This window comes from Schistocerca americana, chromosome 1 (genome assembly GCF_021461395.2).
Source record: "Schistocerca americana isolate TAMUIC-IGC-003095 chromosome 1, iqSchAmer2.1, whole genome shotgun sequence".
NCBI classification, from domain to species: domain Eukaryota; kingdom Metazoa; phylum Arthropoda; class Insecta; order Orthoptera; family Acrididae; genus Schistocerca; species Schistocerca americana.
In genome coordinates this window covers 705199471-705217429 of record NC_060119.1, presented here as the reverse complement: position 1 = coordinate 705217429, position 17959 = coordinate 705199471, and the positions used below count along the sequence as shown (strand labels likewise).

At 38.4% G+C, this 17959-nt stretch overlaps 1 protein-coding gene across 4 annotated transcripts in view; it reads right to left on the bottom strand.

The window, feature by feature from the left end:
* LOC124609767 (tumor susceptibility gene 101 protein) overlaps positions 1–17959 on the bottom strand; it is a 155401-nt gene that overhangs the window by 99035 nt on the left and 38407 nt on the right. For 2 of the 4 annotated variants that reach the window (XM_047140099.1, XM_047140100.1), the window contains exon 4: positions 6615–6680. The exons of the other annotated variants lie outside the window; for them this stretch is intronic. In XM_047140099.1, coding sequence (XP_046996055.1) covers positions 6615–6680 — 66 coding nt within the window. The remainder of the gene's footprint in view (positions 1–6614; positions 6681–17959) is intronic. 4 annotated transcript variants of the gene reach the window in all.

Sequence of the window (17959 nt, the reverse complement as noted above, 5' to 3'; positions counted from 1 at the left end):
ATCCAAACTGGTATGCAGTTACGTAATCAGTGCACCAAAATTGCCTTTTCTCTGATCCACTCAGCAGGATGTGAAATAATGTTCAAAAGCCTAGTTCTTCCCTAATGCAAATCCAGTGTTTAAGCACTTTATCACCTTCCTCTCTTTTCTAAATTACACTTCAAATACCTAATATATTTGTAAGTATGAGGTAGAAGATGAAACTGGTGACAGGAACGGAAGGTGAACACTGTGAAAGAGAGGAAGAAGATAACTACATTCTCTCTCTCTCTCTCTCTCTCTCTCTCTCTCTCTCTCTCTCACACACACACACACACAAACACAGAGAGAGAGAAACATAGAAACATCTAGCTCTAGTGAAACATAACAGGGAAAGAAGAATAAGGTGAATATGAACACACTACTTTACTAGCAGAGCAAACATGCAAACAAATTTCACCAAAACAATCTATGACTGCAGCAAGCATACAGAGAAACTGCTGTGTAATACTAACCCTCATAATGGGTGCCAAGGTGTATATTTTACTCACTCACAATGCATCAAACTACAGTCAAGTAGACAAGTTATAATATCTTCAAGTAACTGCTCCATGGTGACACTGTGCAGATTAAACTGTGGCAGGATGACATGGAAACAGGCGATAAATATGCCATTATGATATTACTTAGTACGCCCGCAATAGCATATTTGGGCAAAAATCTTTGATATAGTAGTTCTAAGGTGTGTTGTGCACATTTGGCACACAGTATTGAGTCAGAGGGAAGTAGGGTGGTTAGTGAACTACCTGGATGAACTACGTGTGGCTGGATCACAGCCAGATAAAAAAACAGCCACAATCAGCATATGGTGTACTGGACATTCAATTTTACAGGCAGCATCAGTTTATGCCTGTGGAAAAGAAGCCAGAGGAAGAAAATAATCAACAATGATACATGGCTCATTAAGCCTTGCTACAACCCAGTGCCAGAATGTATAGCTTGCCCTAAGAGCCCAAGAAAGCCGACCAATAGAGCACCTACACTGAGAAGTGACCTCACAGCAGCTTCCAAGCTACACATCACATGTATTATTGATTTCAAAAAGTCATCTGTGTGCACTGCAGCCTACCAACTGCATTCTTCTAATAGGAATGCTGTACATGGTTCAGATAATCTGATTTCTTGCCCACTGTGGGGAGAGACAAAAACAGTGTGTCAGTGTTGTGTTTATGGATAAGTAGTTGTCCAGCATCACGACTGAGTCTCGACTGCTGTTCTGGCATACTAATTAAAAAGGTTCAACACCTTCAATATTGTGGAAAAAGATCAATATGGCAACACCGGTGTTCAAGTCTGGGGATGCTGCATGTTAAGATCATATATATGTTTCATAGGGGTTACGTGACAGTTGTGGTCTATAGGGAAAACTTTCCACAATGGTGTGTGTGTGTGTGTGTGTGTGTGTGTGTGTGTGTGTGTGTGTGTGTGTGTGTGTGTTTTTGGAGTGGACATAGACCTGGGGTCCATCAGATGAAACATAATACACAATCACACATGCCTCACCTGATGGGACTAATACATGGAAAATGACATCAAATGTCTAGAATGGCCAAAAAACTTCTTGACCTTAAATTCAATTAACATGCAAAGTAGAGATTAGATTGAAAAAGAGACTAGATTGAAAAATGTGACTCTTTAAACACCCTACAGCAGACTGCTGCTGATTAGTTGTTTGTTGCCCAGAAGTGAGAGGAATTACTATAAGCCAAGCTGGAAAACCTAATCTGCAGCACGTGGAGCCACTAGGTGTCCTATACTGCTATGTAAGGGTGTTATACCCCATTACAGCCTTGGCCTTGTGGCTAAGTGTAACCCACAGCCCATAAACATTTTTCTGCGTACTGTGTAGCCATATCGCTGTGCTACATGTCACAATGTTCCCAAGGTATATTTTAGTTGATACATTACTGATATGCATTATGTTCTTTCACGAATCCGTAAGACAGAACAGAAACTGAATGCAAAATGAATTCTTAAGCTAGAACATAAGTCGAATGCAGAGTGAATAAGGTTCCACACGTCAGCTTTAACCTTTGAAGATAAACACCAGTAGATTTTGCTTCCACTTGTCAGTCATTTAAAGCTCACTTTAAATAATATAATGACAATATTATAGAGTAATGGATTGAAAGTTTACTAGCATGGAATGAGATGATCTTGGGACATTTTATTTTCTGTGGATTTTTTAATGGAATGTTGTACAGTAGTGCCTGACTTTTGCAGTCATGAACAGGTACTTCTACCTTTACAGATTCCAAGCCAGCTGGTACAACATCTGTAGCTGCTGATTTCTGTTGTTATTGTATATTAATGGAATGATTGTAATAAAACACTGGATTTTAACTATTTTCCGTACAGCTATAGAGAACTATCCTTAGTCATTTTCTGATGAAGGTTCATACTAATATGAATACTATTCATCATCCGCTACAGTTGGTGTTGAGATTCATTATTTTTCACATTTCTTCCACATTGTACACAAACTTTGAAACAATTTTTATGAAACTTCTATTTTAGGTACAAAAGAAAACAAATTTTTCAAAGTGTTAATAGTAAAATATTACAATACATCACAGTTCATGCCCCAGTAAACGTAACTCATAATACAGGGAAAAACCCTAACATGGCATGACAAAACCAGACAAATAAAAACACTCTACCTGCTTTTAGCAATTACACAGTATTTACTGTGTTCCAGTTCAACATAACCACCAACAGTTTTAATTTATAGGCAGTACAGCAACCTTTATGGATAAATAAATCTAACTGGGCAGAACAAGTTAATTTACAAGTAATATCAGTGTTGCACTCTTTTGAATATCACCACCACACACCACATTAGCTTTTCAATACATATTATGGCTCTTTCCTTTTTGCCTGCTGCTTGCTTGTGTTTACCACATCATTACAGAGAAACTGTAACTTTGGGAAATTCATTCACAACCAACATTACTCGAGACATTGAAATAGCCTCTACAAGAAAGATTTCATTTCACAGCTTTTCTCCACAGTTTTCAGTGTGGCTAAATTATTATTACGCAATGGAAACTCCGGTCAGAGCAGCCAGTCCTAGTAGTTATGTGTGAGTGAGGTGGGCTTGTTTGTGTGAATATGTGTGTGTATTCTTTGCTGAAGAAGGCTTTGGCCAAAAGCTATAATGTGTAACAGTCTTTTCGTTGTGCCTGTCGCCAATTCAACGAGTCACCTTTATGGTGAGTAGCAAATTGTAAATTATTATTATTGTATTTTCAAAAACATTACTAGTGCTGCTACCAACTTTAACTGGAGGCCGTCTTAATAGTATTATGTTACTCTCAATTGAATAAATGCAGAAAAGAACAATACAAAGCTGTTTTAAATGCAAACAGTGCATAAAGGCAGAACTCGACATGGAAGAGCAACCCTAGATACTTTGGCAACTGGCACACTACAAACCATGAGTGCAATACACACCCATCATGCAAAATGCCATATATCCTTGAAGACCAAACAGAATACACACTGGGGTCCTGAATAATATTACTCTCAACAATGACACTGTTCTACACACAACACGTTATGGAAATGAAATGAGCTAAACTTTGTTAATTCGGTGTCCCTGAATTTAAAACAGACATTCCAATTTGCATGTTAGCTCTAGTTTTTGAATAACAGCCATTGCCTGTAATTATGCTCTTTCATCACAAAACACTGAATCCCATATATAATCAATCTGCTTCACTACCTAAGCATATTATCATTCTCATAGGAAAGGTATCACCATGTAACTGGTTACATCTGTGCACTTGGCCATCACATGTTCAGCAGTCTGTGGCCGGACAAGAGCATTGTGGCAAGTATTATTTAAGGTAGTCTTGTTTTGTCGTGTCTCTAATTGCTTCCAAGATAATTGTATTGCGGTATACTTCTAGCTGACAATCTACTGCACACAGGAAAGTAAAAGAAGTCTCATAAATAATATAGATAACTTCTGATACATTTGGCCTAAAGTAACATTTGCTTGTAGAAAGCGTTCAGTTATGTTTTATATAAAAATGGCTTTGTTCTTGTATTTTGGCTGTAAGATAGCGAACCAGGATTAAAAATGGGCACCACATGTATGTTACATTACATGTTTGTCCAATATGGGCATGGATGAGTAGTAAAGGGCATCATATGGCATTTGGAGTCCCAATGATTTGGAGGGAGCCCAACAAGCATACTACTGACTTATTTCTGTATGGTTCACCTTATAAACAAATAAAATCGATGATTGTGTACCCTAATATATCCTCTGTAATTCACCTTAGTACCTCATGACAAAGAGCTTCCTGTTCTGAACCCGCAGAAAATGCTTCTGTGAACCACGCTTTCATAACTGAATATGAAGATGAACTGCCATCATCTTCAAGACGTGTGAACTTCTTTGCAAGCAAACCATCCTCGGATCACAAGACTTTAGGGGAGCTCAACGACCTCATCAGTGATTAGAACTTCCTAAAAATAAGGCAGAACTGTTGGCATCACACTTACAACAGTGGAAGTACCTGCACAACTCTGTGAAAGCGGCATTTTGCACTAGAAATAAAGAATTTGAGCAATTTTTTAAAACTTGAGGTGCTTAACATTCTGTAAGACCTAATTGGTCTGATGAGGCAACGAATATAAAGCATAGTCCTGATCAACAGTGACTGTTCATCGATGATTTGAAGACAGGTCTTAACCCTTTCCACGCCAATGGCAAGTGGCACTCAAGATTATGAATTTTGTTTTCCACGCCAATGCCAAGCCTCCTTCGGCACAATTTTTCATTGCTTACATATGCTCCATTCTTGAATCTGACTGTACTAGGCATCAATGCTGCATAGTACTGCCATATTGGGATACCTCTGCTAACTCAGTGTCTAACTGTAGCAGTTGTGTTGAGAGAAAGGTTGTAACTGTTACATTCAAGGGTAGCCAGTACAAAGTAGCTAGCCCTTTACATACATAACTTTCTGAGGGGGAGACTGTAGCACTTATAGAAGAATCTCTATGTGAAAATAAGAATGACATTGATTTTGATGATGGCAGTGATTCATTTTTAAACAATTCAAATGAAATGACGAAAAAAGCAGAGCACCCCAAAGAATGTTTAAAAAAATAAGACACAATGAAAAGTTTTGTACTTTAATGCTTATGAATAAATAAATTTGAATGAAAGTGCTCTTTCTATTTTAAAGCATACTCCAATCATTTATCAGTTGCCTCACTCGTTCCACTAGGAGATGCGTACAATTTTCTGTGGTACATTCCCCGCCCAAGCAGTGGTTATTTAAATAAGGGCACACTGTGATGTCCTATGTCTGCATTACAGAGAGCAAAGTGATAAAGCAGTACTTTTACAAAATTGAAACGAATTTCTTTGCACTCCTCTGCTATATGCCACTAATGCAAAAAGAACATATACAAAAATGAGGACAGGGTGGCTACCCAAACTTGAAAAACAAATTTCCCTGAGAATTCCAGGTATTGGGTGCAAGACGGCGTTGTAAAGAAGTTCCTGATAATTTTCTTCACCATAACATTCAACTTTTGAAAATTTGTAGAACAGTGTGATTCACAACTCTCCATTTCGAAAAATGGGCGGTGTGAACAGAATGGGTAGGTTTATGTGTTAAATGTGCTAGCTCATGCCCAAATCCCTAATAAATATGCAAGTATTTGAAAAAGTTAGACAGTTGCATTTTAGTCACTATGAACCACTTAATTTGCCCACCTCCCTCCTCCAATTTTCTTTTGTTACATTTGGGATGATTTTCTGTTTTATATAATGAACATGAAGACTCAGAGAAAAACAGAAACTATGTTAGGGAAATACTAAAAATGTTTTTTGGGATAATAGGCAGGAACTAATTATCATGCTACTGAGAAGCTTTAGAGTCTCCAGCCAGGCAGCAGTGTTGAGAAGATACTGTGTACACTTCAATGAGTGTCATACTCTTCAACTTCTGGCAAAGATGATGAGTATGACAAGTATCAAAATGTCGCGGCATCTCAACACTACAATATGGCTGGAGATCCAAGAGCTTCTCAACAATAGTATATGCTGGGAAAGTCTATAATCCCACACACTGATTATCATGTTTCCTTGGAGGTGTAGATGCCACACAACAGACAGAAGAGCACATGGTTGAAATCCAAGCAATGCACATCACATACAATGGCTGGTTTCTGTCTAACAACAAAATCATATTTACTGGAAGTTTCTTTTGAAAGACACTCATTAAACTGAGGAAAAAATGCTGATATTTGGGTTAAAGAGACAGTCATCAGCTTTGTACAATAGTTGTCCCCCTACACACGCACTATAAGTCAGAAGGACAAAAGCTGCTCTGCACAGTAGACATTCTATGAGAAATGCGGTGTAAGCAATATTAAATATCTTATAATTAGACATACCTGCACAGATGAGTAAGTTTTCTCCTTCCCAAGAGAAGAGGACCTTTTCTTTTTTTCTATTAATTAGTAATGAAATGAAAAATGTTAAAATCACATTACAGAATGAAACAGGCAACAATTGTGTTCCATGCAACTTACTGTTGTTATAAACTCACCCTTGTAATTTACAGGGATTGTTCCTTGCAGGTTAAACAGCTCCATTTGTGATCCATCATTGAAGACTACAGAAAAATATATATTATGCACAGTACTGAAAAAGGTTATCAAAAAATTAAGCTAAAAATTCTACAGCCAAACCAGATCTCAGGGGAAAAATGGACATTCAGCAACTACAGATGAGTTAGTGCAAATCCCATCTAAGATACAGACTACAATCAAAATGCAGTCAAACATTCACAGCTCTTCCTTGACAAGCCAGACAACATTCACATGAAAACTATATAGAATGCTTACGAGACATGTAGTGCATACTAAAAAAAATTTAGTTGTATTTGAGAAAGTGTGGCCAGTCAACAGCTTGCTTCAACTAGGGTGTCACAATCTCTCTAGTTTGAAAGTGTCTTTCTATCTACATGCTTGGTTTAATGGACTGAAATTCAATGTCAGTAACACAATTATCAGAATACATTTACAGTTTTATGCAATTCAAAGGAAACGATTAATGTGGAAATATATTTTACAGCTAGGTCTTATCTCAATAAAAGCTAAAGCTCTTCAAATGCTGTAAACTTGTCAAATTGTTAAACCCAAGTTGTCGCTATTGACTGGGCACCCAGTAATGTTTACCCTGAACCAAAGGAACTGGTCATATCAAGCACACTTGAGAAATGAAATTATTTGAATATTGAGTCAGTAGTTGCTATTTTTCACTTACTACACCTGATGAAAACACACCTTTTCTACATGGTAAGCCTATCTGTAAGTGTCTTATGTTGGTATCAAGAATACAAAAAGCATGTCAATTACTTTCTAGTCAGTAATTCTTTAAAAGCTTTTGCACTAACCCCACTGCATTAGAAATCAAGGGCTTAGGAATATGGCATATTAATTTTTTTTTAATTTTGAAGAAAATGTCTGCACCAGTTGCATTTTTCTTTTTATTTATAACCACGACCGGTTTGGTCCCCGAAGTGATTTATCTAGTGGTATATCTCATCCTTGGTCTGCCTCAGTAGCTGAGTGGTCAGTATAGGAAGGATTTTTTCCTTGGTGGGAGGACTGGCACGGGGTGAATTCAGCCTTGTGATGCCAATTGAGGAACCGCTTGACAGAGCAGTTGGGGTTACATGATCTGGAAAGTCTACATAAAGGCTGGGTGTGCTGGCCACATGTCCCTCAATACCGCATCCGCATGACGCCACAAGGCAGAGGATGACTCGGCAGTCAGCAGACATCCCTCGTGCCTTCACAGCCAAGCAAAGAGCTCATTTTATATGTCAGACTTCGTGGGAGGACACAGGACACATGACAGATACTGTCATGGTTTTAAATAAAAAAAAGTGCAACTGATGCTGACATTTTCTTTAAAACCATTACAACAGCTGTGAAACTGTTGCTGAGATGTTCCTCCTCACACTGGACAAGAAATCAATTAATTTTATTTTCTTTCCTACCTCCAGTCTCCATTTATTCTGACTTCCTATCTCATTCTAGTGTGTTCTGTTCTCCATAATGTTCTCATTTTCCCCTACATCACTGCTGTCAGTTTATGCTATCACAAAATTCTAGGCAGAAGAGTTATGGGGAAGGAAACTGTATCAAATGTGGTTTAACACAACCATTTAGATAAAAGATATCTAATTTAAATGTGATAATGGATTTCAGATTCAATATACCCCATTTGATTGAGACGCAGATGTCCAGAACGATTTACAGACTGGCAATACAACAATGTCGGTGTCAATCATAACAGTAGTATGTGCCTGTTTTGTCTTTTTTAAGACATTTGTCTAATGTAACTGGGTGTAGGGTATATTAATTGTACAAAATTTTGGGCATACATTGAATGACACAGTTGTACAAGTGCTCTAGGAAATTGGTATGTCATATCAAACCAATGATGTCTCGGCATTATGCTTACTGTCAGGCAGTCTGTATAACAAATACAGGATAAAGAGGAATATTTGATGTAAGTTGCCGACTTTGGCCAGTGACAAAGGAAACACGCGACAAATGCTGTAAACAACACGGTGACTATAATATGATATCAATGGCGATTTTTTCAAACAATCTAATCGAAAGATCAGTCTGTCACCATAACCAGGTTCTTTTTTTTTTTTTTTTTTTTTTTTAATTCATTGGCTTTAGCAACTCACAACCAAATTGTCACTTTCCAAACTAACCTAGACCTCAGGCCAAACTACAGATTGGTCTATCAGCACAGCAACCATTATTTTGCTTTCACATTCTTTGGCTTTGCCACTTAACAACAAAACTGTTAATACATACACTAAAAGGTGATGTTAAAACAGCCTTTAACATTATGTTAGTGCTCAAAGCTGATGACTCAAATCAAATATTCCTCTTGATCCCAAATATGTTCACGTATGCATTTATGTAATTGTGTGTTCCTTACCCAGCACACAGAAGAGATTATTTACAATGTAACTGAGCATTTGTGTGTTGGACCCAAGAGCTTTGGCAGTCAATCTACCAGATGAGCCTTAATTTTCATGAGAGCAAGATTCTAGATTTAGGCATCTCAAATGAGAACCTGGGCAATCTTATCACCCACCTGGTATAATTAGAAGAAAAATATGACATGAATGCACTGCCATGTCATCAGTATCACCTAAGAATGAATAGCAAAAATAATACAACAAGATAGTAGCACAAAGAGCTCTTTCAATTAAACTATAGTTGAAGGAGCACATTATCATATTAACGGAGTGGCAAGCAGGGCCATCACTCCTAACCCTTCAATGAAAAGGTAATACGTTCTCTGTAAAGGCTCTTTCCCTTCTCTCCATAGTCATTAAATGAGCAACAAAGATCTTTCCACATGTAATGAACACACACAAGAAATGAACTGTTTAGCATTTGTAAACACCATATAATGAGGCAGTGATATCCATAAGGCTTTTTGAAATAATTGTCTGTCAGAGGTGAATGCAATTTGTGGTTATCTTTGCATCTGCCTTTTGAATATGTACTGTTTATACACACTAACTGAAATGTTTATTCGACCAGTTTTCTCTTACAGAAGCAATGATCATTCTGTTACAAATAAACCACTTGCCCAGGATTTCCTACCCTTTTTTACAATACATTTTATCACCTTTACCCTTAATTTATGTTTGGCAGTATAATAATTATTACTGTATTAGACTGTTGGAGCTACAGTGTGAAAGAGAAAAGGAAAGAAGAATGGGGCTCAACGTATCATGAGAGATGGTTGTTATCAGAACTGTGTGTTTTTCCTGAGAATCAGTAAAACTTTTCCTGGGATTAACAAAACATATCTCCTACGTGAGTCTCCTTAAGTTAAATTAAGAAACATTTTTCACATACATTAGAGAAAAAATATATACCGCTTGTTATCAACTGTCAAAACCATATCATGTATGTTATACGAATGGGTGGTGTCCGTTCTCTCAGACGTGTCCCAAAAAGACATCATGCAGAATCCGCAGCTATTAAACATTAAATGTAAATTGAAGGTAGAGAGGGGAAGAAAGGAAAGGAAAGGAAAGGAAAGGAAAGGAAGGTAATTACTGCTGTCAGCTGCATTGAGACATTACGCGGAATCAGCGGCGATGAGTGAAAATGTGTACCGGACTGGTATTTGATCCCAGGATCTTCTGCTTACCAAGTAGGTGCATTAACCACTACACAGATCCTGGGCTCAAATCCCAGTTTGGTACACATTTCCACTCGTCGCTGCTGATTCTGCATAATATCCCGATGCAGCTGAAAGTAGTGATCCCCTCCCTTTTCTTTCCTTTCCTTTCCTTTCATCACCTCTTCATCTTCAATTTACACACAAAATCACATCAGGAGCACTTTTTATGGGGAAAACTTAAATGATATTTTGCAATTTTTTGTTTAAGAGTCACATTTGAAACATGCACAACATCTGAGTAATGAGGGTACATTTAAAACACAGACAAATCAAATGCAGCCAACAGTGAAGGATGTATGGTTAGTAAGGTAAAACCAGAATGGAGCCTATGGTCGAGGCGGTGTAAGGAGATTAGGAGATCCCTAACAGCTTGCAGGGCTGTTGCCAACTTTGAACTGCGAAGTGGTAACGGCTGCAGGCAAAAACAGTAGCCATCTACAGCACCTTCACAACACTGGGGCATTGCCATAAGAGATGTTTACAAAACCACGTTACATTATTCATTGAGGTAGGTCTACAAAGCTGCTGCACACAGCCCACTGCAACTGTCATGGGTCAACTTACGCCGTCTCAACTATAGAACATCAAAGCAAACTGTCATCACAGTAAACAACAACAACAACAACAACAACAGCAACAACAGAAGCAGCTGACTATCACACTAAAAACTAAATAAAAAAAATGGTGCATAAAAAAAGTTTTATAATGTCAGAACACTTTGCAAAGGTTATTTCAAAGAAAAATGTGGTTTACCACAGTACATACCACTTTTATTGGCTAAAATCCCTTTGGTTATTTTTATGTCTGAAAAAATCTATTTTACGGAACTTAAATTCTAACAAAGCAAAAGGGATAACTGCAGCTATTTTATAGGACAAGAGAAATAAACTTCTTCTCAGCGGCAGTATTTCATACAGTTTTTCACTGTCCCTCCGAGAACCCTTTCTTATCATCACTGGAGGCTGGGTAGCTGCCAAACCATGAAAACAGAGTCCTACCACATTTCAGTGTGTTGTTTTTCATTGAGCTCTGTACCTGAGCTGTAATACAAATGTTTTACAATAGTACATAAGGGTTTTGTGATGAGAGATTCACGCAGCAAACACAGGGAGTCAAGAAGTGCCCTGTGCACAGTACTGCAGCCTGCTACACATTTGGGAATAGTACCTATGCAGACACTGCAAAAACAAAATGTTCTTACACATATCTGAGTGTGCTAATGATCGCCTCCGTGGAATTCTGTAATTAATACTTACATCTCTGTATATATCTCTAGGTGCCAGTTAAAGAAAGTAGTGATTCCATCAGTGAAAAGATAGAAACTGGCATTAACTGAAGACAAATATAATTACATCAATGACGCACAACATATTCAAATCTATGGATCTTGTATGAGATAAATACTTTGGTGTATTTGTCTGATTAGTGAGGTGTAGTAAATGGTATAAAACATTTGTTAAAGCACAGATGTGAAAGTCTGGGGAGCAATAGCAGTGCAGCAGCCTGAGTACAAACTAAGATACTTTAGAGCATCTTTAGTAAATATATCTATAAAGGTAAAATTTTTGCAATCTTTGCAGTTACTGCCTTTTTTTCTGACCCACAGATATTCTATATCATCATCACAAGAGAAAAAGAGAATTACAGGGACACCTGTCGAATTCCATGCACCAGACTGGTAGTTATTTACACCACTGAAGGGAGATGCCTAATAAATGTGGTAAAGGCTGCCGAAAATGTTGGTGCTTCTTTTGGATGTGTCAATCCAAATAAATTGCTACCCCTACCCCCGCAACAAGTGTTAGGCACTGAAATAACAATTGCAAGAGGCACATAAGATCTGACTGAAGAATTGTCAGCACTATGGGGAGGTAGTATTGAATTCACAATAGAAGGTTGAACAAGTAAGTACATGGGCCACCATTATATTACCCTCATTTTTCTTTAAATGTACAGGTGAAAACTGCAATGTATGATATTTTCCACTAAAAAATTCCAAGGATACGAAGGCCGCCACATACTGGCAAAGGTATTTATAATGCCACAATTAGCCGAGCTGCATGCATCAACATCAAACCTGATTTAGTAAAACGGTTGTATGTTGTCACAGATGAGAGATTTCAACATGTCATCATGTCTTACACATTACCCTCCACTGTGGTTTATTACATATTTTAACTGTGCAATGCAAAGCATTGATTATTGATACAAAATGAAGTGGTCTGAGGTAGGTTCCCTCCAAAACAATCCTATGAGAATAGAGATTCCCTTTACACCAGACGCTAACATAATTACAGTGAAATTTGTTATAATCAGTGGAATGTAACAGAGGAATCATTAGAGAACAAGGGCCTATGCATTTACAGAGATGTGGCGCAAGATTTAATCTTTTTCATTCAAGAAGAGATCAACAGACATAAAGCAAATAAGCAGCCCAATCTCAGTATCCTCTATTAATAGACAATTATCTGATAAGACATGCCACAGGTGTTAGATTCAACTAAACTACATAATTAAACTGAAAGTGTTCAAATGCTTGATTTAGTTTTTCAATTCAATTATTCCCAATGTATTAAGTTCAAAGCAACTTTTCATTCTGAGCAAGCCAAGCTATTTCTGCCATGTCACTGTAAAATGCGTATGTCACCAGATTTTCTTCCACTAAAACCACTCAAAGTACATTCATTTAAAGAGACTGTGATCATTCATCTATCTGTTGGCCACATGTGTATCCCACCCTCCCAGCAAGAATTGCTCAGCTGTGACATATGGCCAATTTAACATTGTCTGTCTAGAATGAGGGTGCTCCTTCACTGGTCAGAGCTGCGCACAGCCTGAGCACTGAAATGGAAACACTGCACTAGGTGCAGCAAACACTGCACAAGTTGACACTATACAGGTCTCTGGAACTAAGCACTTATTTGGAATTTCTCATAAGTTAATTTTTTAAGCAAACATGGATTATAGCATGGTTTAATGTTGCTCTGATATTTCTACCTTTTAATAATATTGCAATTATCAGACCTTGATGAACACATTTCTATGAAATCTTTTATTACACATATTGGGACAATGTGCAGTGACAAGGGGCAGTGTACAATCTAACACTCCAGCCAATAGCATCATTCTGTCATGCTCTGTAGTATGCACTTCAGAGGAAACACAGAACATTTAGTGTTGATTTCATGTTACTTCAGATATTATGAGTATATTAATCATGGGTGGCACAAAACAAACACATAAAGTGTTTGCGAGCAAGTGACAGTGTTAATTTTCTGAGCATATAAACTTTTCTGGGCAGAGTCAGAGAGAGAGTACGCAATGTAGTCATCATGAACTTGGCTGGGACCAAGATGACGAGTGATAGTGCACATTTGTGCACACAGTATGACACTCTTTGATTGAAAAAAATAATATGTACATTACAAAGTGAACAAAACAAACTGAACAAATTTATGTTAAGAGGGTCATTCAATAATTAAAGAGACAAATTGGTCTGGGGGAAAAAACTGTTAGTAGGGCACGATTGGTGCTTTTATGGCTTTAAAATGGTATCAATGAGATGAGCCCTGATCAGCTGATGTATCAGCATTGTTTTGTTTATAACCTCAAAAATACATTTCAAGATGGTGAGCCTGCTTGAAACATCCACATTAGTTGAACAATGTTCTGTTATTCGTTTTTTACTTGTTGAAGGCGAGAAACCCGTGAATATATACTGTAGAATGTCTAAAGTTTATGGTGAAGATTGTATGAATCATGCAAATTTTTACAAGTGGGTAGAGAATTTCAAAAATAGTCGTGACTCAGTGACTGACGAACAACGTTCTGACTGATCAGTTGCAGTTTCAACTCCCTCACTTGAAGAGTCGAATTGATGACATTATTTGTGCTGACTGCAATGTGACGGTGGAAATGATAGTTGATAAGGTTCAAGTTAATACTGGTACAGTTCATAGCATTATCTGTAACAAGCTGAAGTACTGCAAAACAAGTGCAAGATGAGTCCCAAAGGAGTTCACGTGGCTACACAAGGAAACAAGGTTGAAAGTGTGCACAGAGCTAAAGGAGCACTATGAAAGAGAACATGAGCACCTCCTCAACAAAATTTTAGCTTGTGTGAAACTTGGGTGCATTATTATGAGCCACAATCAAAAAGACAAAGCATGTAGTGGAAGCACACCAACTCACCCATCAAGAAAAAAATTCAAAACCCAAGCATCAGCACGAAAAGTTATGTTAACAGCGTTTTGGGATGCTGAAGGTCCAGTTTTTTGTGATTATCTCAAAGAGCAGCATACAATGAACAGCCAATACTACTCGGATTTGCTTTTAAACAAGGTGAAGCCAGCCATGAGAGAGAGAAGACGTGGATCTCAGAGGAGAGGTGAGATTCTCCAGCAAGACAACACATGCCCTCATATTGCTCAACTAACCTGTGAAACTATCAACAAACAGGGCTGGGCTGGGAAATACTGCATCATCCCCCTTACAGTCCTGATTTAGCACCTAGTGGTTTCCATTTGTTTGGTGCACTGACGGAGGCATTACATGTGAAGAGGTTACAGGACAATTAGGGCATGAAAAAGATCGTAGGAAATTGGTTCAAACATCAAGATATAGAGTTCTTTGCAGCTGGAATAAAGCTTGTAGCCCATTGGAACAAGTCCATAAATGTTCAATGGGTTTATATTGAAAAGCAAAAAACGTACTGTTTTGTAAAAATAAATGCTCCTTTCTCCAGACCACTTTGTCTCTTTAGTTATTGAATGACCCTCGTACAAATTGACTCAACAACAGCCTGTAAATGGGCAAAGATGTACTCTTACAGCATATAACACTAGCATTACACGGCATACTTCATTTTAGGACTTCATAATTAATTTGCTGCCGTTGCACATTACAGCCTATTTTGAATTTTTCATTTGTTTTACAAGTACACAAGTGGTAATGTTGGAAGAGAGAAGACAGTTGCATGCTGGATGACATGATGCAGGCAACCCGCTTTTTACATGACACTTTGTGAAGGATGTAGCTTGAGTATCTTAACTCGAACAAAGCAGCAACTACAAGATTCAACTGCCATGAACAACAATGCGTTGGTGACAGGGATTGTCATAAGCTATCATATAGTGTAACAGCAGAGTAGATAAGTCACTGTCAAACAAACCACTTGCTAAATTAATGTCTAACAAAACCCCACGGACAGCGATTCAGAATTTCACATCCTACATATGTACCTGTGTACATTAACTGGGAACGCTGAACATTAACTGGGAACGCTGATTTATCATGAGCATAGAAACACTGCTACTGGATCCTCAAACTATGAAAAGATGTTACCTGGATTCATGAATCAAAGTACACAGCGTTACATGCTGATGTTGGCATGAGAGTACCCTGAAAATGTAAGGAGACAGTGCATCCTGCTTACCAACAGCACATTCTTTAGACAGATGGTGGACTTCTCATGTGGAAGATGTTCAGTGAGGAGAATATGCAGCTCCAAATATATCTGCCATTGTTTTTCGCAGGTAAACTATACAGAACCCATTGTCCAATCACGTGCATCAGTTTTCACCTACAATACATTACAGGTGATCTGTCCTTCAGCATGGCAATGCATCACTGCTGAAGTCCATCAGAATGGTTCAAGGAACTCACCAAGAACATGATTGTACTTGGGAGGCCCTACATTACATCTGACGACAATTCCATTGAGCACCTCTGGAATGTGAGCGAACAAGATGTGCACACCTTGGACCCAGCACTGACCAGTACTGCTTTTTGTAGGCAGCCATGAATTTGGAGAGTTCCCAACACTTTTGGTGTTGTATTGAGTCCATGTTGCAGTGTGTCACCAGCATCATGAGAGAAAGGGGGCGCTGGATAGCTACAAGCCAGGTGCATCCTATTAAAGTACTTAAGAGTGTACTTAAGCACAGAGTATACACACACTGCAGTGAAATATGCAAATGCTCTTGGTTTATTTAGAATTATAGACACTTTGGTTGAAGCAACTAGTAGGTTGGCTAAATTAAATCCTTCCTAATACAAACAGTTTCAAACAATTTAATTCAACAATTAACTGACACACAGCATGCTTTACATTTCATCAAATCATATTTTATGTACATGCTGTCGGCCAAATACACAGCAGTTACTATTCTCACCATTACGGTCAGAAAGCTCCTCCTGATATATAGCAAACTAAATTATCATGTAATTTATAATCATATGGCAGTACTTTTACATCCTGGTGAACACCTAACACTGGACACTACAGAAATATACAGAGGCAAAAGGATGGGCTTATATAACCAAGAGTGGAAGCATACAGCCCTGCAATTTACAAACCTCCACGAATTGGATCTAACTGTTTATGGAAGACAGGGAAATCACAGCATGAGGCTCATGGTTCAAATAATAGTTCAAATGGTTCAAATGGCTCTGAGCACTATGGGACTTAACATCTGAGGTCATCAGTTCCCTAGAGCTTAGAACTACTTAAACCTAACTAACCCTAGGACATCACACACATCCATGCCCGAGGCAGGATTTGAACCTGCGACCGTAGCGGTCGCACGGTTCCAGACTGAAGTGGCTAGAACCGCTCGGCCACACCGGCCGGCCTCAAATAATAGTCCTCACAGTTATTACACTAACACATCATCAGCATCTGACTCAGTTTGATGTTTCACTAGGACCTTTTCCTCTGGAACATAGGCTGTTTTCACATAATGGGAATAATTTAATACTCAACTGTGACATGTGGAGTTCTTCATGGTTTCATACTAAGATCAATTCTCTTCCTGCCATTTATTAATAACTTGCTTTAACTATAGCATATACCCCTAAAAGCTACATTCTTTGAATATGATATGAGCATAATTGTCACAGACTCTTATCAAGTACTGAATAATATAGTGAAGCATGTTCAAAAGATACTGAATTTGGTAGCCAGGAAGTTCTAATGGAAGACAAATATTCACAACTTCCCAACATTGTAACCACTTTATGCCATAATGAATGATAAATAGTGTGGCCACCAAAGACAAGAGTTTATTAATATACATTTACGTAAACACAAGCATAGTAACAATACAAAGCAGTAGAGTACAGCTGAGGACAAGTGTCTGCCACACTGTCCTTATATAGGGAAGAGTTCCAGCAGACAATGAAGCATGTGCCGTGCTATGTACACAAATTACAGGCAGCCTCTGGAGGCCGGCCCGCACAGACGCTGATGGTGGAGTGTTTGAATCTAGTGCGCCAGCAGCCATGTGTGCAGTACATATCCAGGTATGATATACAAGGTTATAACAACTCTCTCCCTTGGGAAAAAGGTGCTCCTCCGATGCAGGCATTGAGATGACCAATGACACATCCACAGTGTCTGCAGTGAGACCTGTGGATGATGATGGCAGCAGCTAAAGGAGATTTTGGGCTGGAACTGGTGAGTAGGGATGGAAATGGCACAGCCGTGGACTCACGTGGCAAAAACAATGGACAACATATGAAAATTTTGGGAAGACATTGACAACCAATTACCAATGTTCCTGATGTAGGAGCTGACTTACATACTGCTAGAGAGCTGCTGGGATCACACTCATGGGTGACAGCCCATCCATAGCTAAGAGAACAACAACTTCAAACACT